At 51.2% G+C, this 24,550-nt stretch overlaps 1 protein-coding gene and 1 long non-coding RNA gene across 4 annotated transcripts; one reads left to right on the plus strand and one right to left on the minus strand.

The window, feature by feature from the left end:
• Nucleotides 1-501: 501 nt before the first annotated feature.
• On the minus strand, nt 502-3,174 carry LOC118985012 (uncharacterized). The gene is made up of 2 exons (XR_005066028.1): nt 3,084-3,174; nt 502-2,753 (listed from the first exon to the last, which is right to left on the minus strand). It is a non-coding gene; the product is annotated as an uncharacterized LOC118985012 (long non-coding RNA).
• A 95-nt stretch (nt 3,175-3,269) lies between these two features.
• DMRTA2 (DMRT like family A2) lies at nt 3,270-9,162 on the plus strand. Of its 3 annotated transcripts, XM_037043318.1 has the most exons (4): nt 3,270-4,051; nt 5,549-6,112; nt 7,402-8,458; nt 8,493-9,162. In XM_037043318.1, exons 2-3 carry the CDS (start codon nt 5,557-5,559, stop codon nt 8,451-8,453), a joined length of 1,608 nt encoding a protein of 535 aa, XP_036899213.1. In that variant the 5' UTR covers nt 3,270-4,051; nt 5,549-5,556; the 3' UTR covers nt 8,454-8,458; nt 8,493-9,162. The 3 variants fall into 3 exon arrangements, with proteins under 3 accessions (XP_036899213.1, XP_036899212.1, XP_036899211.1); XM_037043317.1 differs by having other exon boundaries at nt 3,270-4,055; nt 7,402-9,162; XM_037043316.1 differs by having other exon boundaries at nt 7,402-9,162.
• Nucleotides 9,163-24,550: the final 15,388 nt, after the last annotated feature.

Consider the following 24,550-nt stretch of genomic DNA (forward strand, 5'->3'; position numbering starts at 1 on the left):
GGCCCCGGGGGCTCCTTCTCCCGAGGGCCCTTCTCTCCTTTATCTGCGCCTCTTCCCCGATAAGAGTTTCAGCCAAACTGACGGAATCTGGCGCGGCCCAGGGAGGGGCGGGGACGGGAGGGGCGATTTCGTCCTGGAGCCACTGGTTTGGGGATAATTACTTTTAATGTCAGAAAGATTTAGTTTAATATCATCTCTATTAGGCTGCCGGGAGGATAATTAAACGGGATGCGCCGCAGCCGGCAAACAGATGGCGTCTGCTTGCTCCGAGGCCGCGGACAAACAGCGCAAAAGTCAGTGCCTCCCGGGTCCCCAGTCAGCGAGAGCCCGGGCCTCGCTCCTACTTAGCGCCACTGCGCCCGGCCTCCAGCCTTCTCCCCGCCCCCTCAACCCCCACCCCAGCCTCACCCCGGGTCCCCAGCAGGGCCTCCCTTGGGGTTCCCACCACTGCCTGGGGGAAAGGGTGCATGGGGGTGGGGCCAGTAGGGGACAAGGGTGGAGGTGGATTTTCGTGCCTGGGAGCGCTCCTCTGGGGTTCCAGGCCCTGGCAGAGTAAAGGCGTCAGCAAATGATCCTGAGCTAAGAGGACATGTGAGGGAGAGTGTGTGTGTGTGTGTGTGTGTGTGTGTGTGTGTGAGTGAGAGAGAGAGAGAGAGAGAGAGAGAGAGAGAGAAACTCGGTGAGGATGGGCTTTCTGCCCTCAGCTGCCTCGTTTGTCCGGGAGGGTTGGCTTTCTCAGCTCGGAGTCCAGCGACCGGCGGGGCCCTGGGGTAGGGCTGGGTCGGCGGAGAAGCGAGGGCGCACGTGTGTATGTGCTCCTGTCAGGGTGTTCAGTCCCAGGTGGGAGTCCGTGGGCGCTGGGCGAGAGGTCACACACCAAGTGGACGTTCCAAGGATGTGGACATGCTCATGGAAGTGCTGTGAAGTAGAAGGAATGTTCCGAAGGGGCACCCTTGGGTGGGAGGGCAGCCTCTGAAGTGAGTGCACCCTGTGGATGGTAACTGCATGCAGGTGTGAGAACGTGTCCAAGACTTTGCAGAATGAGGTCACATGTGCAAGTGGTGTGTCTAGGTGTGAAGCCACACTGCTGTGAGTAGAGGGGCAGCCCTTGCTGCCTCAGTCTGGGCATGCTCTCCCCACCGCTGGTGGCTCAGCCAGCTGCCCCTTCCAGTTCGCTCCTCTCCTCCTGACCTGAGTCCAAGTCAGAACTGGCCCCAGAGTGGCCCGCGGAGGTGTGGGTGCAGGACCCTGCTCCAGCGCATTACTCCGCCTCCCTCCAGACACTATTACTCACGTGTGCACCCCAGCCTCGCACCAGAGGAAAGGCTGTGGGCCTCGGACCTGTTGGACTGTGGGCAGGAGGAAAGAGGGTGGGGAGGTGCCTGCTGTGGGGGTGGGCAGATTTCTCCCGCTGGGCTTGTCTCCCGGATGTGTCCTGTCCCCCTCCTGAGAAAACGAGGTTCCTTATACGCGAGCAGGAGAGCTCTGGGGTCCGCAGTCCGAACCTTCGGCTAGACCCTGGGCTGCTGCAGGCTCACACTCAAGTGAGGGAATCTCACAGTGGCTTGGTTTCAAGAAGGAAGAAGGCCGTCTGGACTACTGCCCCAGGAAAGCTAGGCTGATTCTGAAGTTCATCTCATTTGAGGTTTAAAATAATTTCTGTAAAATTTAACCCGAGGGCGCTCTGGAAGGAGGCACCTGGCTGCCCCCTCCCAGGATCTGGCTGCGGTTCTCTCTTCCCACTCCCAGACTCCCACCCTCCACCAGCGTGCACGTTTCGCAGAGATTTCCTGGACCTCACAGCCCCTAAGTGTTGGACGGTGAGGTCTGGGTCCAATGCTCCTGACGAACCTATTATCCCGGGCTCACTCCCTTACCCTCACTCCACGCGAGAGACTCTAGGGACCTGACCCCTTTTGCTCCCAAACACATTTGCAGGCTCCAGCGAGTGGAATTTGCCAGGAGCAAATCACCTGGTTTCCATCGCTGTCACAGGCTCCGTTTGGGGCGGAGGGCGCTCTCCCCGACCTGATCGACTTCTGGAAGCTCTCCGCCACACTCTTTAGCACACCACACTCTTCCTCTCCTCCCTCCCCAAGTTTGGTCCTCGAGTTTGGCTTCCCGAAGGAACCCGCGCGAGGTTCTGGGGTCGTCTGTGGGGACTGGTTCCCAGAGCCAGAGCCTTCCTCTGGGTCCACAGCCCCAGGCGTCCGAGGCAGCTGGGCTGGCAGGGTGCGATGCAGCACTCATGCGGAGTGAACCCGGCTGCGTCCTGAGGTGCCCGGGCCGAGCCTGCACGTCCCAGCCTCGGATGGCTCGGGGCCAGAACCCAGTGGCCCTGGAAGTTCGAAAGAACGACTTGGAAACGCATGATCTGGATTCGAGGGAGAATATGAGAAAACCCATTTTTTCTTGTTAATTGAACGTATTTTCTTTACTCTGAAGAGAGAGAGAAGTGGGTAATAAACGAGAGTGGGAGACTATTACAAGGAGGAAAATAGAAAGAAAATGCCCAGAAAACCACAGATAGAGAAACCCCAGGCGATCTCGCCCGATGACCGCGGCGTTAATTCCAGACGTCGCCATTCAAAAGGTAAACAAAATCCGAAACCTGTTACCTTCTCCGAAGACCTAGCTGTGTCAGGGCCGTGACGTCAGGACGGCGAAAGTTGAAACTGCGCTTGAGGTTGCGGCGACCTTGCCTCTGGCCGGATGGACAGACAGACGGTTGCGCGTCCTGCTTTCAAGAGGATCTGGGGAGATGGGGAGGTCACTTTTATTTTGGGTTTAAAAAATTAAACTAATTGTTCATTTAAAACTACAACGACAAAACAATCCCGCCATCATGTGAAAAGCGAAACATTGCAGAAGCGAGCAAAAGAAAGAGCAGGAGGGCCGGAGGGACGGGGTGAGGGAAGGTGGAGAGGGAAAGGACGCCCCGCGCTCCAGGGACGCGGCCGGCGTGGACAGGAAGCGCAACCCCATTCCTTTTCTCCGGACTCCCCTTCAAAAGCAAAAATCCCTACTAGCCACACTTACCCTCCATGAGCCATTATCTTATCAGGAGTTTAAAAATAATTTACCTTCTAAAGACAACAAGAGAAAAGACAAACCAAGCCCCTGACTACCCCAAACGCACGGGACTCCAGAGCGCGCCGACAGAGCCGGAAGGAAGCTGGGAAACCTTCTTGGCATCGCCACCTACACCCTCCCTTCCCCGCCCCCGTCTCACCCCCACCCCGACCGTGGTAATTGAATTGTCACCTGCCCCTATCTCGCCTCGGGCCGCCAGGGACACTTGGGAAAGCCGGCCTTGCCAAGCGCCCCCCCGCCAGTGAGAGCTACGCAGCAGAGCCGGCGCCCCGAAGCCGAAGGGTTACACAGGTCTGCAGAGAGACGCCACCGGACACGGTAATTAGGCGCAATTCACACGCTCTCCGGCGCACGGAAACTACTTGTCACGATACTTTCAACGCTCCTTCTTGTCCACTTTTTCCCACTTCTTCCCTGGTGCGCCCCCTCCCCTCCTAGAGACACTCGGCGGAGCCTTTGGAGTTTCGAATCTTTCGGACACTGCGGAACGCGGGGCTCCCGGGGCGCGGGTCCGGCCAATCAGAGTGCCGTCTGCCTCCCCTGGCCAATGGCAGGCGCCACATTGTTGTCCAATTCTGTCTAATGGAGCCCTAAGGAGCAACAATAGAGCAGGCGAGCGGCTCATTGAGAGTCTGGCAGCGCCGGGCAGCTAGGGCCCAGCCGCGCGCAGTGTCCGGCGCGCTCCGCCAGGGGAAGCGGCGCAGCTAGGGCCGGGTCCCGCCCTCGAGCCGGTCGGTCCCTAAACGGCCCCCCCGGCTCGGATTTCCGACGGAAGGGTTGGACTGCGCGGCGTTCGGAAGGGGTCCGCCGGTTCGGACATGGTGACTGAAGGAGGGTGACGTGGTCAGATAAGGGGCCGGGGGGTGGGGGCAAAGAGAAGAGGCTAAGAGCGCCAGCATCGCCGGCGGAGCTGGGAGGTGCGCGCAGCGCCAGCCGGAGGAGGATCCCCGAGCCCAAGGCAGGTAGTTGAGGGCCTCAGGGAGGGCAAGGGAGGCGGCCCGGCCTGAGGCCCCTGTAGACGAAGCTCGGGCCACGCTGGCCTGAGAGACTGTGCGGCCGGAGGGGCCTGAAGGAGAGGAAGCGCGGGTAGAGAGGGGAGGGGTCCAGGACTGTCGGGCGGCGACACTTGAAGGACCCAGAGGAAGCCGCGCAGGAAGCTCGGAGCTGGGCCTGCTTGGGCCTTCTGGGGCCGCGGCGCAGGTGAGATTCCTGCGTTCGCTCAGAGCCAGTTCCAGAGGCCATTCCCCTGCCTTGGTGCTGCCTGCTGGGCCAGCCAAGTTCCAGGAACCCCGCTCTGAGACCAGAAAGCAGGAATCTGTGCCCGAAAGGGGTCCCGCGAAGCCTCAGGGTGGGGAGGGCGTTTCTGAGGATTAGGCACCTAAACCGGGATGGGAGGAAGAGGCAGTGTGAGGGGGTCAGAATCTCCCTCCTGTAACACCTGACTTTTGCAAGATACTTTTTCCTCCCTGGCTGCTCCTCCAGACTGTGATTGTGCCACAGGTTTTACTCCATCCCCACCCCAGCCTCTGCCTGCGGGAATTTTTTTTTTCCTCAAGCACACCCATCTCTTCTGCGTGAAGCCTGGGACCCAGGTACCCAAGTCAGCTGTTTTCCGCTACTCTCAAGCTAGCTAATCTTGGTCTGGGTTCGCCTACCCGAAGTTTCTTCGGCTGAATTTTCTCTTTAATCCTCCTCCCTCGGCTTCCTAAACTCGGCTCCACACCAACTCTCTTCCCCACTCTGTGGAGGGCTGCACCACGGAACTTGTGGCGCCCACATTTTCACAGGCCCTTGGGCCCCAGGGCCTAACTTCGCCCCTGAGTCGCTTCCAGACCCTTGCTCCACTCCCTACAGCGATTCTTCCTGTTTCTGGCTTTTCTCTTGAACTCTCTGGCTCCCACCAGCAAAACAAACAAACAAACCCCTCCAGCCCAACCAGCTGAACTCTCCTTCTCTTCACCCTTCCACAAAACTGGACATTCCACCCTGGATGGCCCTGTTTTGTCTTGGCACCAGTCTGTTGAGTCCAGATTTTTCTCTCTCACATACAAGTCCTATCAAACAAACATCTCTACCTCGTCTCACAGTGATAAACCTAAACTTTGGGTAATACTATTTTTTTTCTAAACTCTCCTTACATCCATCTTAACCAGTGACTTTCAAAAGTTATGTTTCGATTTTTTCCCCAGCAGAATCACTGATTCAAACGAAATCTTACACCCAGCGCATAAATCAGATATAAGAAGCCTCTGGTGGGAGTGGGGTGGGGGAGCTCGGCCTCAGGAGGCGGGCTCCGAAGACGCCTCCTCCTAGCAATTTGACGACCAGCAGTCAAACTGGTGCGGCCGAAATGTCCCTCTCTAAGCCTGGGTTCCTCGAGTGGGTGCTTTAGCTCCGCGCACCGCACACTCCTCATCGCAAGTCTCTCCTCCCTTCCCACGGTATTCCACGCCAGGTGCTGACATGGAGCTGCGCTCCGAGTTGCCGAGCGTGCCAGGCGCGGCGACGGCGGCGACGACAGCGACGGGGCCGCCGGTGGCATCTGTGGCGTCGGTGGCAGCGGCGGCGGCGGCGGCCGCTTCGCTGCCGGTGAGCGTGGCGGGCGGCTTGCTACGGGCGCCGCCGCTGTTGTTGCGGGCGGCGGAGAAGTATCCGCGGACCCCCAAGTGCGCGCGCTGCCGCAATCACGGCGTCGTGTCTGCGCTCAAGGGCCACAAGCGCTACTGCCGCTGGAAGGACTGTCTGTGCGCCAAGTGCACGCTCATCGCGGAGCGCCAGCGGGTCATGGCGGCGCAGGTGGCGCTGCGCAGGCAACAAGCGCAGGAAGAGAACGAAGCGCGCGAGCTACAGCTGCTCTACGGCACAGCGGAGGGCCTGGCGCTGGCCGCCGCCAACGGCATCATCCCGCCGCGGCCCGCCTACGAGGTCTTCGGCTCCGTGTGCGCCCCGGACGGCGGGGGCGCGGGAGCGGCAGCGCCTGCGGGGGCCGGAGGCGGCACAGCGGGCGCCGGGAGTCCAGGTGAGAGCGCGGCCGGCCTGGGAGGTGAGGGGAACAGGGACGGGGCCCGGCGCGCGGCCCAGGGACCGAACTCGGTACTCAGGAGCAGAACCCCCTTCTCCAAAGGTCCGGACCTCCAGGGTTTACCGCGCACCCAGCCCCTGCTCTGGAACATCAACACTGACTCCTCTTTCTGAAGCACTTGCACTTTACTCCTTTCTTTCACCGCAGGCTCAGCTGCGAATGCTTTAGTCTTATCTCCTCTACACACACAGGTCCCCGCTTTCCTGCTCACTTCGCTGGGTCTTCCCAGCGCGGGACCCCGCGCGTCTTCTCTTTTCCTTCGTTCTGTGCTTCTCCATGTGCCGCAGTTTCCCCGCTGCTTCCTAACTCTCTTCCGGAATCCGACCTTCTCCAAGCGTCCTGCCCCTTCCCGCACCTCCATCACTAGGTATTGGAGACACAGCGTTCCTTTTCCGTTTGTGATTCCTTTAATCGTGTTTCTAATGCTCCCGACAACTACAGGTTGCTCCCGGCTCCCCTCTAGCTCCTTCCCCCCCTGGTGCCCAGTTTCCCAGAGTACGAGCTCTCTCACTGCCCTCCGCGCGCGGCCCTCGTACCCCGAGACTTCCTGCCTGGCCCCACCCTCTTCTTCAAACCCCCCTTGGCTTTTTCACGCGATGGAGGAAATCAGGCGGCCGCCATTGGGGCTTTCTCAGCTTGGGAGGCAAGAACTTTTTAGTCTTAATTTTGGAAAGGGTGGCTTAGAAATAGGGGCTTTATTTTTGCCCCTGTAGCGAGGTTGAGGATCTACTGGATGCCCAAGGCGCCTTCCTTCACAGGCTGCCCGGGGCCAGAGCACACCCAGGCCTGGGTTGGCCCTTGGAATCACAGAAGCGGAGTGGTCTCTTCTGTGCAGAGTGTGGTGTCGGTGGAGGTTGTGTTGGCCCCTGCTTGAACCCGGAGCCAGTTCACGTTTCCAGGGCAGGGCAGGGCCAGGAGGGGATAACAGGGTGGAGTTGCTGAAGCACAGATGTGGGGAGGAGGGCACTGAACATCGAGGGTGCAGGGCGCCGGTGGTTGGGGCTCTGGGTGCAGAGAGAGAGAGCGCGCTCCCTGGGGGCGGGGGCGGGGGGAGAGGGGCTCAGAGAGGAAGGAATGGTGGAGCCAAAAGAATGTGGAGCCCTGAATGAAGAAGGTCGTGGGGCTCATTGGGAAAAGACCCTGGAATGCGCATGGCTGGGGTGCTGTGAGTGTGTTGGCCTCCCCACTCCTAACTCTTCCTCACATCCTGTTTTCTCCTCTCCCAGAGGCCAAGTTACAGAAGTTCGACCTATTCCCCAAGGCGCTGCTTCAAGCAGGCCGTCCGGGCAGCCCGCCGCTGCCACCCGGGAAGCCCTTATCACCCGACGGCGCGGACTCAGGTCCCGGGACGTCGTCCCCGGAGGTGCGGCCAGGCTCGGGCTCCGAGAACGGCGATGGCGAGTCCTTTTCAGGGTCGCCTCTGACCCGGGCCTCCAAGGAGGCAGGTGGCAGCTGCTCGGGCAGCGCTGGCCCCGGAGGCGGCGGCGAGGAGGACAGCCCGGGCTCCGCCAGCCCTCTGGGCTCTGAATCCGGTTCGGAGGCCGACAGAGAAGAGGCCGAGGCTGCGCCAGCGCCAGGGCTGGGCAGTGGCCCGGGTCCACGGCAGCGGACGCCGCTGGACATCCTGACGCGCGTCTTCCCGGGCCACCGACGCGGCGTCCTGGAGCTGGTGCTGCAGGGCTGCGGGGGCGACGTGGTGCAGGCCATCGAGCAGGTGCTGAACCACCACCGCGGGGGCCTGGCGGCCGGCCTCGGTCCCGCCGTGCCCTCCGACAAGGTCGCCGCGGGTGCCCTAGCGGCCGTGGACGATGGGTGGCCCGGCCGTGTTGACGCCGCCGCCTCCGGGGGTCCCGGGCTGCCGGCGCCTCTACAGACGGGCCCGGCCGCGCCAGCGCACCATAGACCTTTGCTGGCCGGCGCCATGGCCCCCGGGACGCTGGGCTCGCTGAGCAGCCGCTCGGCCTTCTCGCCTCTGCAGCCCAACGCCAGCCACTTCGGCGCCGACGCGGGCGCCTACCCACTGGGCGCGCCGCTGGGCCTCAGCCCGCTGCGCCTGGCCTACTCGGCGGCGGCGGCGCACAGCCGCGGCCTGGCCTTCATGGCGCCCTACTCCACCGCCGGCCTGGTGCCCACCCTCGGCTTCCGCCCGCCCGTGGACTACGCCTTCAGCGACCTCATGCGCGATCGCTCCGCGGCCGCCGCGGCCGTGCACAAGGAGCCGTCCTACGGCGGCGGCCTCTACGGGCCGATGGTCAATGGCGCCCCTGAGAAGCAGTAGGGCGGCCCCCGAACAGGGACCAGGCTTGTCCCCATGGCCCCCCGGCCCCTTTTCGTCCGGTGTGCGCTCTGCACCCTGAGTGGGGTCCTCTCGCTCCAGCTGGTTTTCAGTTTTGTTTCGAAGGGTAGGTGGGGAAAGCTGAGCGAAAGGGAGCAGCAACGGTCGTAGATGTCCTCGGAGGGGCGCCGCCCGGACCCTCAGCCCCTGACCCCTCCCGGGGCTCCCCAGTCCTTCCCAGAGCGGAGGCCCCTCCGAAGCTCAGCCTCCTGCCTCTCTGTCAAGTGACGCCCACCCCGCCTGCCCCAGCTCAAGTGGATGGCGGGGTAGTCTGAGAGTCTGTCTTCTGTCTCCCCCTTCCTTTGAAGAATTTTAAATATTTGCTCTAACAAATACAAATTTAGGATGTATAAATCTCTTGGCACTGAGTCGAGTCTTTGGGACACACATATATGTCGACATAAATTGTAAAAAAAGACAAGTTCTACAGTGCACTTTCCTTGTTGCGGTATTTGTCGCTCTCTTTGTTGCTTAAGCCAATAAGCATGGGTTTCCTTGGTGCAGTGTTTTTATATATGTATAAATCTATATATAATCTATACATATACATACAAGCCAGTGTATAATGTTATAAAATGGAATTCTAAGTTATTAATTGTAATCTGTAGGTGACCTCGGTATTAACGTGAGAAAATTCAAAAACAAGCAAAAAGTGGAAGAATTAGACTATGCGCGCATTGTACTCATCAGGTTTTTATAGACAAAATATATTGTAAACTGGGGACGAATCCTGCCCACCCGCCCCACCAACCTGGGCCGGTGTCTCTCCGAGGGGCGGTCAAGGTGCGCACAGAAGCCGGGACAGAGCGACGCGCGCCTAGGCCAGACCCGCCCGCCTGGGGGCCGCCCCCTCCTCCCGGGACTCGACGGAGCGTGGACAGCGGGAACCGCTGTTGCAGAGAATGGGTCACTTTGTGTTTTCCTTTGCCTAGACAGGAGCTAGAAATAAATGTTATTTTCTAAGAAAACGACACCGGATCCCGTCCCGCTCCTCGGGCAGTGAGCGGGATTGAAAAAAGTCTTCATTTCCTCCTGCTGGAGCCGCGGTGCCAGGGAAAAGCCCGACCGAGGTCCGGCTGCTGCTGTGGCCCTCGGGGGTCGCGGGGCCGGGACCTTCCGGGGCGCCTCGGAGGGCCCCAAGGCTCGGACTCCCGGAGGAGCGGCGCCCGCTGCGCTTGGAGGGGGACTGGTGTCCCCACCTGTCCCGGCTTGGGCGCCCGAGCCCTGGCGGGCCGGGTTGCGCGTGGATCCGGGCCCACGCCCGGCCCTGGAGCTGCCTCTGCCGCGTCCCTGCCGGGGAGCAGGGTCGCGACCCGCCTTAGGGTCCCGCAGGGCTGGCGGCGGGGCCCGGGTTCTCCCCCGGGAGCCGATGGGAGCGCGGCCCGGGTCCTACACGGCGCGCCTCCCTCCTCAGAGAGACCTGGGGCCAGGGCCGACAGAGGCGGCGGATGGGGGGAAGGCTGCACGGGGAGACGGTCTCCCACGGAGGTGTCGTCGGGTGTTGCTGGGAGCCGCCCTCAGTAGCGGGCGCTGCTCCCGCCCGGGGCCGCGTCGTCGAGAGGGGAGGTGAGGACGCTCCTTCCAGCCAGACCTCACTCCGCGCGCTTTTCCTCCGGCCGCCTTCTCCTTGTGCCCGTCTGCTCCGGACAGGGCGACTCCCCCGCTTTGGGAAACAGGGCGCCCCTCCCCAAGGCTGGCCCGGGCGACATCCTAAGGTCAACTTCTGGGGCCGGCTCGAGTTCTGCCAGGCGGTGAAACTTAATAGCAGGACAAGAAAACGGTTTAATAAAGAAGGGCTTTAATAGGGAGCTAATTTGATTGAGTTGCCTAATTCCACTTTAATTGGAAAGGGGTTTGGCTGTTTGGTTATAAAGTGCGAGGGTGAGGAATGGATGGAAGTGGGGGGAGAAGGAGCGAGAGGAGGAAGATGGGGAGAGGAGAGGTGGGCAGAGAAGGAAGGACGGAGAGCAGAGGGAGAGAGGGGAAGGAGCGGGGAGAGCCACTTCGGAGTGAAGCGGTCGGCGGGAGAGCGTGGGGCGCGTCTGGAAGTGTGGACTTGCTCACCCTTCGCCGCTCCGCCGCCCTCTCCAGCCCCCTTCGCCCTCCTCCCCCTCCAGGCTTCCCGAGGCCGGCCGTCGCCTCGCAGCCCGGGTCCCAGCCGCCCTCCTCCCAGCCTCTGCCCTCCTCCCGCCCACGGCCAAGCTAAGGCGGGTCTGGGTTCCTTGGATTTCAGAGGGACCTACACTGGGTCCCCTGGAGCTCCTCGGCCCCTGCTGGCGCTCAAGCCGGGCCCGCAGCGCAGGGGCTGTGGGCCCGTGTTACCCGCTCTCAAAAGCATCTGGAGCTCCACAGATGTTGTAGTTTTAGTTCATTCTCACAGCAAACCTGAAAGAATCCAGTGAATTGCTTATTATCGGCTCCATTTCACAGAGGGGGAAAACAAGTCCACAGTGGTTTGGGGACACCTGACTGACCATTCGGGTATTCTGGATCTCTTCTCCTCCCCACTGTTCCAGTGGGCCCCATCCTCCTCTCAGGAAGAGCTTTTTGGTGGGACGGTGGGGACTCTGCGGAACCACGCCCCCCATGTGCTCCTGTGGCGCAGAGCAGGAGGCCGCTGGCCCCTGGAGCCCAGAGAGGCTGTGGTCTCAGCCCCTAACTGCCAGAGGCTTGGGTGGAGGTCAGAGTGAGTCCAGTGGTGGAAATTCGGGGGTGTGCAGTAGTGGGGCTCCCGGGTTCCTTTCCTCCTTGCCCAGCGTGTTGCCTTGGCCGGGGCAGCACTGGAAGCCCAGGGAGGTCAGTCACAGCCTTGACGCCTGGCAAAGTCCTACACCCACACAGGCCCCTGACCCTACGGCCCACTGCGCAGTCAGGCAGCCAGAATCTCGGAGAACAGTGACCTGCCCAGAGTAGCACAGCCAGGCTCTGAGGAGCCAGGCTCAGAACCCAGGAGGTTCGCACCAGGTTCCTAGGCGGCAGTGTGGAGTGCGTGTGTGTGTGTGTGTGTGTGTGTGTGTGTGTGTGTAGGGGGGCAGATGATGAGTGGGTGCCTCCAGCTCAGGGAGCTCTGAGGTGGGTGGGAGGGGTCTGGAGATGCTGGCACCCCAGATGGTGAGGGCAGAGGCAGGAACATCGCCCCTTTTCTGCACGGAGAAGGTGGGATGGGGTGTCTACTGTCCACGTGTATTTCCGACCTCTCCTCGTCTTCTGGACCCGGCCTGGCCTGGGCACTGGGAGCACCTGGGCCTGAATCGTGAGGAGGGCTCCAGCTGTTGGGGAGACAGACTTGCCAGGTGGTGTTTATGTTTAAATAATTTTCTCTTCCTCCTCCTCCTCCTCTTCATGACAAGAGCAGCAGCTGTGCACTATTGAGTGCCTACTGGGTGCCAGGTTCTGTACTAAACACATTGGACACAGGATCCTGCTCAGGGAATCCAGGTTACATTGCTGGCTGGGTTTATTCATTCACGGGTTACTTCACTCAACAAATATTTACGAACTGCTTACTGTGAGCCAGACCCAGTTCTAGTAGCTTGGGATACACAAGTGTGCAAAACAGGCATCATTTCCACCCTCTCAAATTCCCGGGGTGGTGGGGCTGCAGAGGCCACTGAGCAGCCAAGGAGGGTGCACTGACCGTGCCCCAAGGGGCATGGAGGTCTGCCCATGGAGAGGCGAGCTAGGCAGATCGCTTCACCTCCAGGTCCTCCTCAGTTCAAGGAGATAACAGTAGTACCTGCCTCTCTGGGTGCTGTGGGGATTAAATCAGATAATGTGCAAAAAGCCCTTAGCTCATTGCTTGCTTACTAGGTGTTCATTCTCAGGGCCGTTGGTGTGGCTATTGCCCCATCTCACAGAGGAGCATAAACACCTTGGAGGGACTGAGTGGCTGGAGCAAGTTTTGCTTGTAAATCCTCTAAAACGTCCCAGGTTATGGGTGATGCCCTTCCCAGAGCAAGGGGCCACAGGGGAGGGTCACCAGATGGGAGAGAGTAGGTGAGACTGTGCCCAAGTCCCAGGGGTGAGGGGCAGCATGCGACCCAGGGCAGGGAGTTGGTGAGGGAGTAAAGGGCGCCTGTGGAGCAATGGGTGGAGCGGGGCAGGTGGTGATGTGGGGCAGAAGTCAGAGGTCAGGTCACGGAGGACTGGAGCGCCAGAGTATAGGGCCTGGGCTTCAGAGTGAAGGAGCCTCGGAGAGCATTGCCCGGTGACTGGCGTGAGCATTTGGATTAGAGAGGTTGTTAGCAGGGAGGCTGAACCCCTCTGAGGAGAAGCCGTGAGAGCTGGCAGCACCAAAAGGTGGTCAGTGGAAAGAAGAGGCTTCCATCCAGAACTGCTGGGAGCCAGACGCTGTTACTGATGCAACGTCGTGGGGAAGCCAGAGGGAGAACTCACCCCTGAGTCTCAGGTGTCTGGGCCGGGCGACTCACTGCTGGTGACACTTAGAGTTGTGGGCCACTGGAGGGCGAGGAAAGAAGTTCATTGTTCAAGAAGTTCATGTAGAGTTTGAGGGGCTTCCCGGGCCTCTGGGTGTGGGCACCAAATAGGAGAAAGAGTCAGCATGTGGGTGGCTACAGGGCCTTGGGGGGAATGAGGTGGCCCAGCATTTCCTCTTCTGACCCATAGGACACAAGACTCCCATAGTGGAGGCTACAGGGTGTGTGTGTGTGTGTTTGCACATGCACAGGTGTGCATATGTGTTGAGATGCCAGACACTGGAATTCTGTCTTGCACTATTTCTGTTCATGCCAAGAAGTCTAGTCTCTTACAATAGTTATCTTAAAGTTTTGCACCTGTACAGGTCACTGTCCTGGGGCAGGACTCTGGGCAGCCTGTCATTGTGACACCAGTGAGGCTTAAACTTCAGGGTCCCCCCAACCTCATACAGGTAGGTCCCTTTCAACCTGTCCATGCCCTATACTCCTGAAGCTTTAGGTTCAGTGGCTTTTCTTCCTCTCCCACTTGTCCCTCCCTGTCTCCCTATGCTCCTTTCTCTTGGCCCCACTGAGATCCTCAGCATCACCTAATAGACGATGCACTTTCCTGCTTCTTTGCCCGGGCAGGTCCCTCTGCCTGCAGAGCCCTTTCCTTGTCCTCTGCATTGAGGAACATTCTCACCCCTCCCAAGGCCCAGTGACACCAGTGGAGTTTAAAGTTCAGGCCCCATCCTCTGTACCAGTCCCTTTCAAGGTCTTGCACTTTGTGCATGTGGCCAAGGGACTCCTTTCTCTCAAAGTCGCAGGCCTCAGTAAAAACTGCATCTGCCACAGCCCAGCCTAAGTCACACCTTCTGTCTTCCTGTTACTGTTAACTATTGCTGCGTAACAAGTGGCCCCAAAATTTAGTGATGTGAAAATAATACTTTTATTATCTCATGATTTTGTGGGTCAAAACTTTGGTATGGTTGGGTCATTCTTTTGTTCCATACGGTGCCGATGGGGATGACTTGGTGGTACTGGAGGGCCATGACTTCAATCATGTGTCTGGTGCCTTTGCACAGATGCCTGGACAGCCAGGCTCAGCTGGACCTCTGCCTGAAGCACTACACTTAGCGCTTCCATAGTGGCAGCCTCAGGGCATCAGACCTCTTAGTGTGGACTCGGGCTTCCAGGAGCAGATGTTCCAGTGACTGGAGTGAAAACTACATGGCCCTCTATGTCCTTGCCTTATACATCAAGGAGTATGGAAAGACTCTCCTCTTTGCAACTGGCTGACACCCATGTCATACTGACTTAAAAAAAGAGAGAGAGTTGACGTCCTCCCGGCAGCCTGTCCTCAGGCCTCTGCCACTTGGTTTTCCTGAAAACCAAGCCTTCAAGGCAGCTGAAAGTTTGTCCAGGTCAGCCCTACACAATCCTTGTTTTCAGCATTTTAGGGTGGAAGCTTTATAGAACAGGTTACTTGCTCTTCCCTTTTGTTTCCCAAGGAACAGGAACGTGGGACCCCTGGGCCGTGACCCAGATTTGTTGGGTGGCACCGTGTAGGGCTATGCTGTCTCAGCAGAGTGGGGCTTTGCTGGGTCTGGCGCTGAGAGACTCAGTATTTCTGTTTTTTTTTTCTGATGAATTTTTCATATGGAAAACCTTTTGTTGTGAAGAATTTCAAACATATAAGAAAGTAGAGAGAAGAGCATAAGTCTTTATATACTTATCACATAACTTCAATAATGATTAACATTGGCCATATTTGCTTTGCCTGATTTTTCATTGAAGAATTAAAAGAAAATTACAGATATTGTGAAGTCCCACTGGGAAATATTTCAGAATGCATCTCCAAAACATGAGACATTTTCTAAAAAAACACGATATCATTAATACACTATCAATATTTTAAAAATTCCTTTATATTACTTGATATCCAATGCATATTAAGATTTGTATGGCTGCGCCCATGGGGACTTACTCATGTCCATGTTCATGCACACACAATTGCCATCCATGTGCTCACACCAGGGTTTGGGGGTCTATGGCAGACTCTGTCCGAGTCCCACCTTATCCCTTGGACCTATTGCAGTCTCCCAGGGCCCGTCTCTCTAAGTCTAAGGGCTTCCACTCCGGAACCGCGTGAGAGAGCGGCACAGCAGAGGCAGGGGTGTGGGAGCCGTCCTCTTCAGAGGAGGCACTGAGAGGGGGCGTGGTTCGTTTAAAACGGTAATAAGATTGACTACGAGTTGGTCTGCCTTGGAAATTACCACCATCGGCCCACAATTCTAAACAATCTCAGAGAGGTTTAAAGTGTTGGTCACCTCCAAAAACTCTTGTTGATGGTCAAAGTGTGAGGCAGTCTTGATTGCTGAATTTAAATTACGTTTGTGCGTGTGTGCGTGCATGCCTATACGGTTCATACACATGAAATACATTTGTGGACCACCCGAAATGCTTATTTTTGTGTTGACATACAGCACGATGGGCCTTTTTCATAGTGCATTTCTGGAAGTTTGAGCGTGTGCAGATTTGTGGGCCCACCATCGCAATCAGATGCCGAACGTTTCCTCACTCCAGAAGACTTCCTTGCGCTGCTCCTTTATAATAAAAACTTCTCCCCAACCCCTGTCCCCTGGCAACCACTAACCTGTTCTATCTGTACAGTTTCTTCTTTTCCAGAATGTTATGTACATGAAATAATGCAATAGGTAGACTTTGGAGCCTGGCTTCTTTGACTTCGCATAATACCTTTGAGGTTCATCAAAGGCGCTGCCTGTGTCAGTGGCTCATCCCCATCCATTGCTGCGTAGTATTCCATTGGCTGGCTATCCCCCCGTTTCTGACTCCACTCACTGTTGAAAGGCATTTGGGTTGTTTTTATTTTTTGTGCTTATGATGGAGCTGCTATAAACACCCACAAATAGGCTGTAGTGTTGTATGTTTTCATTTGTCCAGGGTAAACACTGAAGTGTAGGATTGCTAGGTCATATGGTAAATAAATGTTCAGCTTTATAAGGTACTTATAAACTGCTCTCCAGAGGGGCTGTACTTTTTTGCATTCTCACCAGCAACATATGACAGTTGCCACATTAGTGTACCTGTTTTGTTTTTCTCTTTTTTTTACAAAAAGCCATTTTAAGAGTAGTACAGTGGTATCTTACTATGGGTTTGATTTGCATTTCCCCAATGGCTAATCACCTTAAGCACCTTTTCATGTATTTATTTTTCATCCATCTATCTTTGCTGAACTGCATGTTTAAATATTTTGCCCATTTAAAAAATCATTTTTTATAGATGAGTATTTTTAAATAATAGCTTTATTGAGATATAATTTATATATCATACAATTCACCTATGTATTTTTAAAAAATATTTTAGTTATTTATTTTTAGAGAGAGGAAAGAGAGGGAGAAAGAGAGGAAGAGAAACATCAATGTGTGGTTGCCTCTCACACGCCCCCTACTGGGGACCTGGCCTGCAACCCAGGCATGTGCCCTGACTGGGAGTCAATCTGGTGATGGAAGGCTGTCACTCGATCCACTGAGCCACACCAGTTAGGGCAATTCACCTATTTAAAGTGTACAATTCGATGACTTATAGTATATTCCCAAAGTTGTGAAACCATCACCATAATCAAATTTAGAACATTCTCACCACCCCCAAAAGAAATTCAGTACCCGTTAGCAGACATGACCCCTTTGCCCCAAACTCTCCAACCCTGTTACAGCCACTGGTTTACTTTCTGTCTTTATAAATTTGTCTGTTCTGGAAAATCCATATAAATGAAATTGAACGGAAGGTGGTCTTTTCCCCCTTACAATAATGTTTTCAAGGTCCATCCATGTTATAGCATGGGCCAGTACTTCTTTCCTTCTTGTCGCTGAATAATACTCTTTGGCGTGGATAGACCACATTTTGTTTAGCTGTTCATCTGTTGGTGGTCATTTGAGCTCTTTCCACTTTGTGACTATTACGAATACTACTGCTGTGAGCACTTGTGTACAAGTTTTTGTGCAAACATGTGTTTTCATTTTTCGTGGCTATAGTCCTAGGAGTGGCATGGCTGGGTCATATTATAATTCTATGTTCAACCCGCTGGGGAGCTGCCAACTTGTGTTTCACAGCACCTGCAGCCGGGACCACCCTACCAGCGGTGTAATGGGTTCCTTCTAAGTTCTCCACACCATTGTCAATACTTGTAATTGTCTGTCTTTGGAAGTGGGGTCTCAGTGTGGGTTAGATTTGCATATTCCAAATGACCAATGGTATTGAGCATGTTTGCATGTGCTTTCTGACCACTTGAGTATCTTCTCTGTTAGAAATGTCTATTCAAGCCCTTTACACATTTTTAATTGGGTTATTCTTTGTTATTGAATTGTAAAAATTCTTTGTATACAAGTCCGTTATCAGCTAGATAATTTGCGAGCATTTTCTCCCATTCTAGGGTTGTCTTTTCGCTTTATTGGTGGTGTGTTTTGCAGCACAAATTTTTAATTTTGGTGAAGTACAATGTTACATTTTTTCCCTTTATTGTTTGCATTTTTGACGTTATATCTAGGAAACCACTGCCTAATCAAAGGTGATGAAAATGTACACCTATGTTTTCTTTAAAGAGTTTTAGCTCTTATATTGACTTTTTGATCCATTTTGAGCTGTTTTTTTGTGTGTATGTGTGAGGTAACGGCCCTAATTCATTCCTTTGCTTGTGGATATGTAATCCTTCCACTACCATTTGTCAGAAGGGCCGTTCTTCCCCCTGTAGAGTTGTCTCGGCAGTTGGCAGAACTCAGTCATAAATGGTAGGGCTTGTTTTTGGATTCTCAGTTCTGTCCATTGATTTCTCTCTGTTTTTATGCCAGTGTCACACTCTCTTGATTACTGTAGCTTTGTGGTAAGTTCTGAAATTGCACAGTGTGAGTCCTTCAGCTTTCTTTGTCTTTTTCAGGATTGTTTTGGCTATATTGTGTCTACTGATTTCCATATGAATTTTAGGACGAGATTGTCAGTTTTGACAAAATGAGCAAGTTGGTGTAGATTTTGATGAATCTGTAGACTAATTGAGAAATATTCTCATCATAACATTAAGTCTTCTGGTCAATGAACATGGGATATCTTTCTATTTATATGAATCTTTTAAAATTTCTTTCAACAAAGTTTTGTGGTTTCCACAGTAAAAGTTTTGTACTTCTTTTAAAAAAATTATTCCTAAGTATTTTATTCTTTTTGATATTACTGTTATTGTAAAAGAAATTGTTTTATTAATGTAATTTTTGAATTGTTCATTAAAAGTATATAGAATACAAGAGGTTTTTGCAAATTGATGTTATACCTTGTACTCTTGCTGAACTCACCTGTTAGTTCTGATTTTTTTAATGGGCTCTTTAGGGTGTTCTATACAAGACTATGTTGTCAGAAACAGAGATAGTTTTATTTCTTCATTTCTAATGTGGATGCCTTTTATTTCACTTTTTGCCTAAATTTCCTGGCTAGAATCTCCAATAAAATATTGAATAGACAGGCAAGATTGCCTTGTTTTTCTTTCTTCCTGATCTTAGGGAGAAATCATTCAGCCTTTCACCATTAAGTGTAATGTTAGCTGTGCGTTTCTGTAGATTCTGTTTGTTAGATTGAGGAATGACTATTTTGTTAGGTGTTACTAGTTATTACCAGTTTGTCAGGTATTTTCATCATGAGGTGGTGGTGAATTTTGTCAAATGCTTTTTCTGCATCAGCTGCAATGATCATAATCTTCTGTCCTTTGTTCTATTGATATGGTGTACTATATTAATTGATTTTTGAGTTTTAAACCAACATTGTATTCTTGGAGAAGATCCCACTTGGTCATGATGTGTAATACTTTTTGTATGTTGATGAATTCAGTCTCCAATGCTTTGTTGAGAATTTTTTGCATCTATATTCATAAGGGATATTGGTCTGTAGCTTTCTTGTGATGTCTTAGTCCACTTTTGGTATCAAGGTAATACCTCTTTTGTAGAGTGAGTTGGGAAATATTCTCCCCTCTTCTATGTTTTGGAAGAGTTTGTGAACGATTGGTATTGATTCTTTCTTAAATGTTTGGTGGAATTAACCAGTGAAACCATTTGGGCCTAGATTTTTCTTTGTGGGTAGTTTTTTGATTACTAATTCAATGTCTTATCTTGTAATAGATCTATTCAGGTTTCTGTTGCTTGTTGAATCAGTTTCCATAGTTTGCATCTTTCTAGGAATTTGTCCATTTCATCTAAATTATCTAGTTTCTTGGTATATACTTGTTCATAGTATTCCTTTATATTCCTTTTAAAAGTCTGTAAGGCCAGTTGTAATGCCCCTGTTTCATTCATGATTTTAGTAGTTTTTAAAACATCCTCTGCGCACTGCATCAAGGCCTTTCGGTCCCCATTTTCCCCCTTTCGTCCACCTCCAACCCCCACCCCCTTTCCCTCTGGCTGTCACCACACCGGTGTCCGTGTCTCTGTGATGCCGAATCCCTCCACCTTTCATCCAGCCCACCCACTCGCTCTCCCCTGTGACAGCTGTCAGTCTGTTTCACATGTCCATTACATTTCACATGTAAGTGAGATCATGTGGTATTTGTCTTTCTCTGGCTTATTTCACTTAGCATAACAGATTCATCCATATTGTTGCAAAATGTAAAATATTAAAAAATTTTATGGCCAAGTAGGATTCCATTGTGTAAATGTACCACAGCTTTTTAACCATTTATCTATTGAAGGACGCCTGGGTCTTGGCTATTGTAAGTAACGCTGCACTGAACATAGGGGTTCAATTTTTTAAAAAGATTTTATTTATTTATTTTTAGAGAGGGGAAGGGAGGGAGAAAGAGAGAGAAACATCAATGTGTGGTTGCCTCTCACATGGCCCCCACTGGGGACCTGGTCAGAAACCCAGGCATGTGCCCTGACTGGGAATCGAACCTGCGACCCTTTCTTTGGTTTGCAGCCTGCACTCAATCCACTGAGCTATGCCAGCCAGGGCTCAATATTTTTTATTAAAAAAAAAGGTTAGCTAAAAGGTTCTCAATTTTGTTAATCTTTTCAAAAGACAACTTCCTTTTTGTTTTCTCTTATTTTTTATGCTTTATTTCATTAATTTCCACTCTATACTTTCTTATTTCCTTCTTTCTATTTGCTTTGGGTTTAGTTTCTTTTTTTTATTGTTGAATGTTGAACAGTCATTGTATATTCTGGATACAAGTTCTTTGTGATTTGCAAAGATTTTCTTCCAGTCTTTAGCTTGTCTTTTCATTCTCTTAACGGTATCTTTTATGGACCAGAAGTTTTAAATTTTCATAAAGTCCAATTTATCAATTTTTAATGGGTTGTGCTTTTGGCATCATATCTGCAAACACTTTGCCTAACAAAGATTTTCTCCTATCTTTTCTTTTAAAATTTTAATAGGTTTACATTTTATCTTTAGATCTATGATCCACTTTGAGTTAATATTTGCATAAGGCATGAAGTTTAGGTTGAAATTTATTCTTTTGCATATGAATGGCCAAATGTTCCAACACTATTTGTTGAGAAGGCTATCCTTTTTTTTTTAGTTTAAAAAAGATTTTATTTATTTACACTTAGAGAGAAGTAGAAAAGAGGGAGAAAGAGAGGGAGAGAAACATCAATGCAGGAAAGATACATTGATCAAGTGTGCCCCAAACTGGGGACCTGGCCCACAACCCAGGCATGTGCCCTGACTGGGAATTGAACTCGTGACCTTTTTGTTCGTTGGCCTGTGCTCAGTCCACTGAGCCACACCAGCGAGAGCTATCCTTTCTTTATCGAATTGTACTTGCACTTTTATCCAAAGATCAATTGCCGTGTTTTGTGTGCATCTATTTTTGGACTCTGTTTTCTTCCACTGATTTATGTATGTATTTAGCCCTTTGCTGATACCACTGTCTTCATTACTGTAGCTTCATAGTAAATATTAAAATTGGGTCCCATGACAGAGGACCTGATTAGGCACTTATCCAAAGAGGACATGCAGATGGCCACTAGATGTGTAAAAAGATGCTCAACATCACTAATCATCAGAGAAAGGCAAATTAAAACCACACTGAGATATCGCCTCACACTTGCCACAGTGGTTATCATCAGTAAATCCACAAATGACAAGTGTTGGAGAGGATGTAGAGAAACGAAGACCTCGTGTGCCATTGGTGGGAGTGAAGATTGGTGCAGGCACTGTGGGAAACAGTAGGGAATTTCCTCAAAAGATTAAAAATGGCTGGCCAAGATGGAGGCATAAGTAGAAACCATATGCTTCCTCACACAACCAAAAGGAGGATAACAACCAATCTAAAATTAATAAACAACTAAAAGTGCCAGAACTGCATGGAACTCTGACGACCAAGGAATTAAAAAAATCAACCGGAGCAAGCAGACCAGCAGTGTGGCAGCGCAACAAGGAGGATTGCCCTGCCCGGTGAACACCTAAGGCTCCAACTCCTTACAATATGTCAGCTGGGCCAAGACAAAGAAATATTGCCCAAAGGTAAGAACAGAGCAAATCTACAGAAAGAGAACTAAGCGAGGAGGAGATCCCCAACCTGTCTGAGGGAGAATTGAAAGCCTTGGTAATCAAAATGCTCACAGATCTGATTGAGCTTGGTCAAAAAATCAAAGAACGAGTGAAAGATACCCAATGTGAAATAAAGCAAAATATTCAGGGAACCAACAGTGACAGGAAGGAAACCAGGACTCAAAGCAACAGTTTGGAACAAAAGAAAGAAAGAAATATCCATGCAGAAGAACAGAAGAAACAAGAATTCAAAAAAAAATGAGGAGAGACTTACAAACCTCTGGGACAACTTGAAACATTCCAGTATCCAAATTATAGGGGTGTCAGATGGAGAACAACAGCAAGAAATGGAAAACTTATTTGAACAAATAATGAAGGAAAACTTTCCCAATCTGGCAAAGGAAGTCTAGGAAGCCCAGAGAGTCCCAAAGTAGTTGGACCCAAAGAGGAACACACCAAGGCACATCGTCACTGAGTTACCCAAGATTAAAGATAAGGAGAGAATTCTAAAAGAAGCAAGAGGAAAGGAGAGAGTTACCTACAAAGGAGTGCCCATCAGACTATCAGCTGATTTCCCAAAAGAAACCTTGCAGGCAAGAAGGGGCTGGAAAGAAGTGTTCCAAGTCATAAAATGACTACATCCAAGATTGCTCTATACAGCAAAGCTTTCGTTTAGAATGGAAGGGCAGATAAAGTGCTTCTCAGATAAAGTCAAGTTAAAGGAGGTCATCATCCCCAAGCCATTTTTATATGAAATGTTAAAGGGACTTATCTAAGAAAAAGGAGAAGATCAAAACTAATTTTAAGTGCTATTTACAAAATTTACTATTATATAGGTAGACATTTGATATTTGTATGCAGACATTACATCTTGCAACTTTGCTAAACTGACTCAGGTATGGGAGCTTTTGGGGGTCTATTCCTTCGGGTTTTCTGTGTAAATAATTATGTCACGTCCAAGCAAGGACAGCTTTACTCCCACTGCCATGCTGAATGGGAGGGGCAAGAGTAGAGAGCCTTGCTTTGTCCCTATCTTAGGGGAGAAAGATTCCGTCTTTCACCATTAGAACGATACAGTTCTGGCTTTGCTCTTCTGGGTTTCAGGCTGCCGTTAGGTCTAGGGTGGGGGATACTGAAGGAATGAAAAACAAGGAAACTCACCGTTGCATTAGTGGTTCTTCAATTTCTGGTTTCCTTCCCCCACCCCCCTCCTGCTGCCGTTTACGTTCAGGGTCCTCAGACAGCTGCTCCCTGTGTTCTTTCTGGGAGGGACTTCCTGTACGTTGCTGCGTACAGTGGGAGAGACAGGGTGGGATGTGCTTACTCCATCTTAACTGGGACGAGGACCCAGTGATCACTGTTTCATTACTTAGTCTTTGGTAAGCGTTGTGTTCTACACAGAAGATAGTTCAGAGGAAACCTAGCCATGCAGTCAGCCCCTGGTGTATGCAGACTTAGCTCCACGCATCTGTTTCAAGAGTATGTTTGCAAGGGTTTGGGGTCATTGGAGCCTGCCTATGACACAGTTTGTTACCACTCCAGCCTCCGTGGAACTGCCTATTCCTGTGTTTAAACAGCAGATTTGAGATGCGTGATAATAGTGAAGTGAGTGTAAAAATAAAGACTCAGAACTTGAGTTCATTCTGTTACTGTCTGTGACCTCTTGGAGATTTTTTTTGTGTTTAAAAGTTAAAATAGTAAAACTAAGTGTGAAACTTGAGGCATAGTATTTTTGTTTGATAAGTATGGTGCATTTTAGGTAAAAATCAAAGATGTTAATCCTAACTCTTTATTTGCGCCCTGTACAATCTTTTTTCCTGAACTTTCATAGAGTTCACACTTTTGGAAGTGTTTATTAATGTGTGATTTTTTTAAACTTTGGAAAAAAGTTATCCATTCTTTTCAATATCACCTTATCTATTAAAATGCTGCAGAAGGCTGGTACGTCAGTGAAACGGAAGTCTGAGGCGAATGAAGCTGTGCTCACAGTGTGGACAAATTTTGAAGGGTCGTGAAAACCTCTGCAATACTGTGCAATCTGAAAGAAAGCATGGGCCTAGAATCAACTCATCATTTGTTCTTTGTGCCACATGATTTGTTTTTTTTTAAATTATTTCATGTGCAATTTTAGATGAGGTTAAAAAGAAACCAAAATATTTGCAAGGAGCCAGAAGAAGACTTGGACAATGTGTAGTGACGCTCACGCTAGAAGCCTGGCACATAGAAACCATGGGGAAGGCCGTTGACGACACAGCCTGAAATGGAAGGAGTGGACATGTACAAGAAGAAAAAAGAATCAGATTCGGGAGGAGAATGCCAGGAATGACAAAGATGCCAGAAGAAGTCACAGGACAATGCCCGGATGATTTGATCATTCCCATGAAGAACTGGATACTGATTCTAAAGTGATGACTCTGACAATGTCAGTATTTGCTATACCATTCGGCCACTTTATCTGATTTTGCAGAATAAAAATGGAGTTTTTTTACCAAACGTGGTGAATGGGGATGGCCCTCTAGTGCAGAATTTCAACTCTGGAGACCAGTGAAATGTGGGGAAGAACTCGTCCCCTAAAACAAAGTGACATGCGGTAGTATCACTTCTGAAATATGTTGTGAAATGGGTTTTTCAGAATCTCTGCCAATCGTGTATGGGCTGCTTCATAAAAATGAGACTTTTAAGAAAGGAGTTAGGAATTAAAACAGAAAGGAGTAAGGATAGATTGAGGTTATAGTGTACTAGTATTTAGCCTATTTAACATGAATGGAAGGAGATAATTTTGATGAAGTTACTGGCAAATTTGCAAAAGTTAAGGCTTAAAACAAATTGTATTGTTATTATTCATCATTGCAATAGATTGACAGGGTGTAGGTTTTCCTCTTTTATTTTTAAAATATTTTTTGTTTATATTTATTTAAAATATATTTTTAAAAATATTATTTATTTTTTAGAGAGGGGAAGGGAGGGAGAAAGAGAGGGAGAGAGATATTAATGTGTGGTTGCCTCTCACATGCCCCCACTAAGGACCTGGCCCACAACCCAGGCATGTGCCCTGACTGGGAATCAAATCAGTGACCC

The sequence above is a fragment of the Sturnira hondurensis genome, unplaced genomic scaffold (assembly GCF_014824575.4).
Source record: "Sturnira hondurensis isolate 20B ecotype Veracruz unplaced genomic scaffold, ASM1482457v3 Scaffold0004068, whole genome shotgun sequence".
Classification (NCBI taxonomy): domain Eukaryota; kingdom Metazoa; phylum Chordata; class Mammalia; order Chiroptera; family Phyllostomidae; genus Sturnira; species Sturnira hondurensis.

Bases quoted from the DNA above. Each gene is read 5' to 3' on its own strand.
- DMRTA2 (XM_037043317.1), top strand. From the start codon at position 5,557: ATGGAGCTGCGCTCCGAGTTGCCGAGCGTGCCAGGCGCGGCGACGGCG. The intron at 6,113-7,401 runs GTGAGAGCGCGG...CTCCTCTCCCAG, and splicing joins AGCGGGCGCCGGGAGTCCAG to AGGCCAAGTTACAGAAGTTC.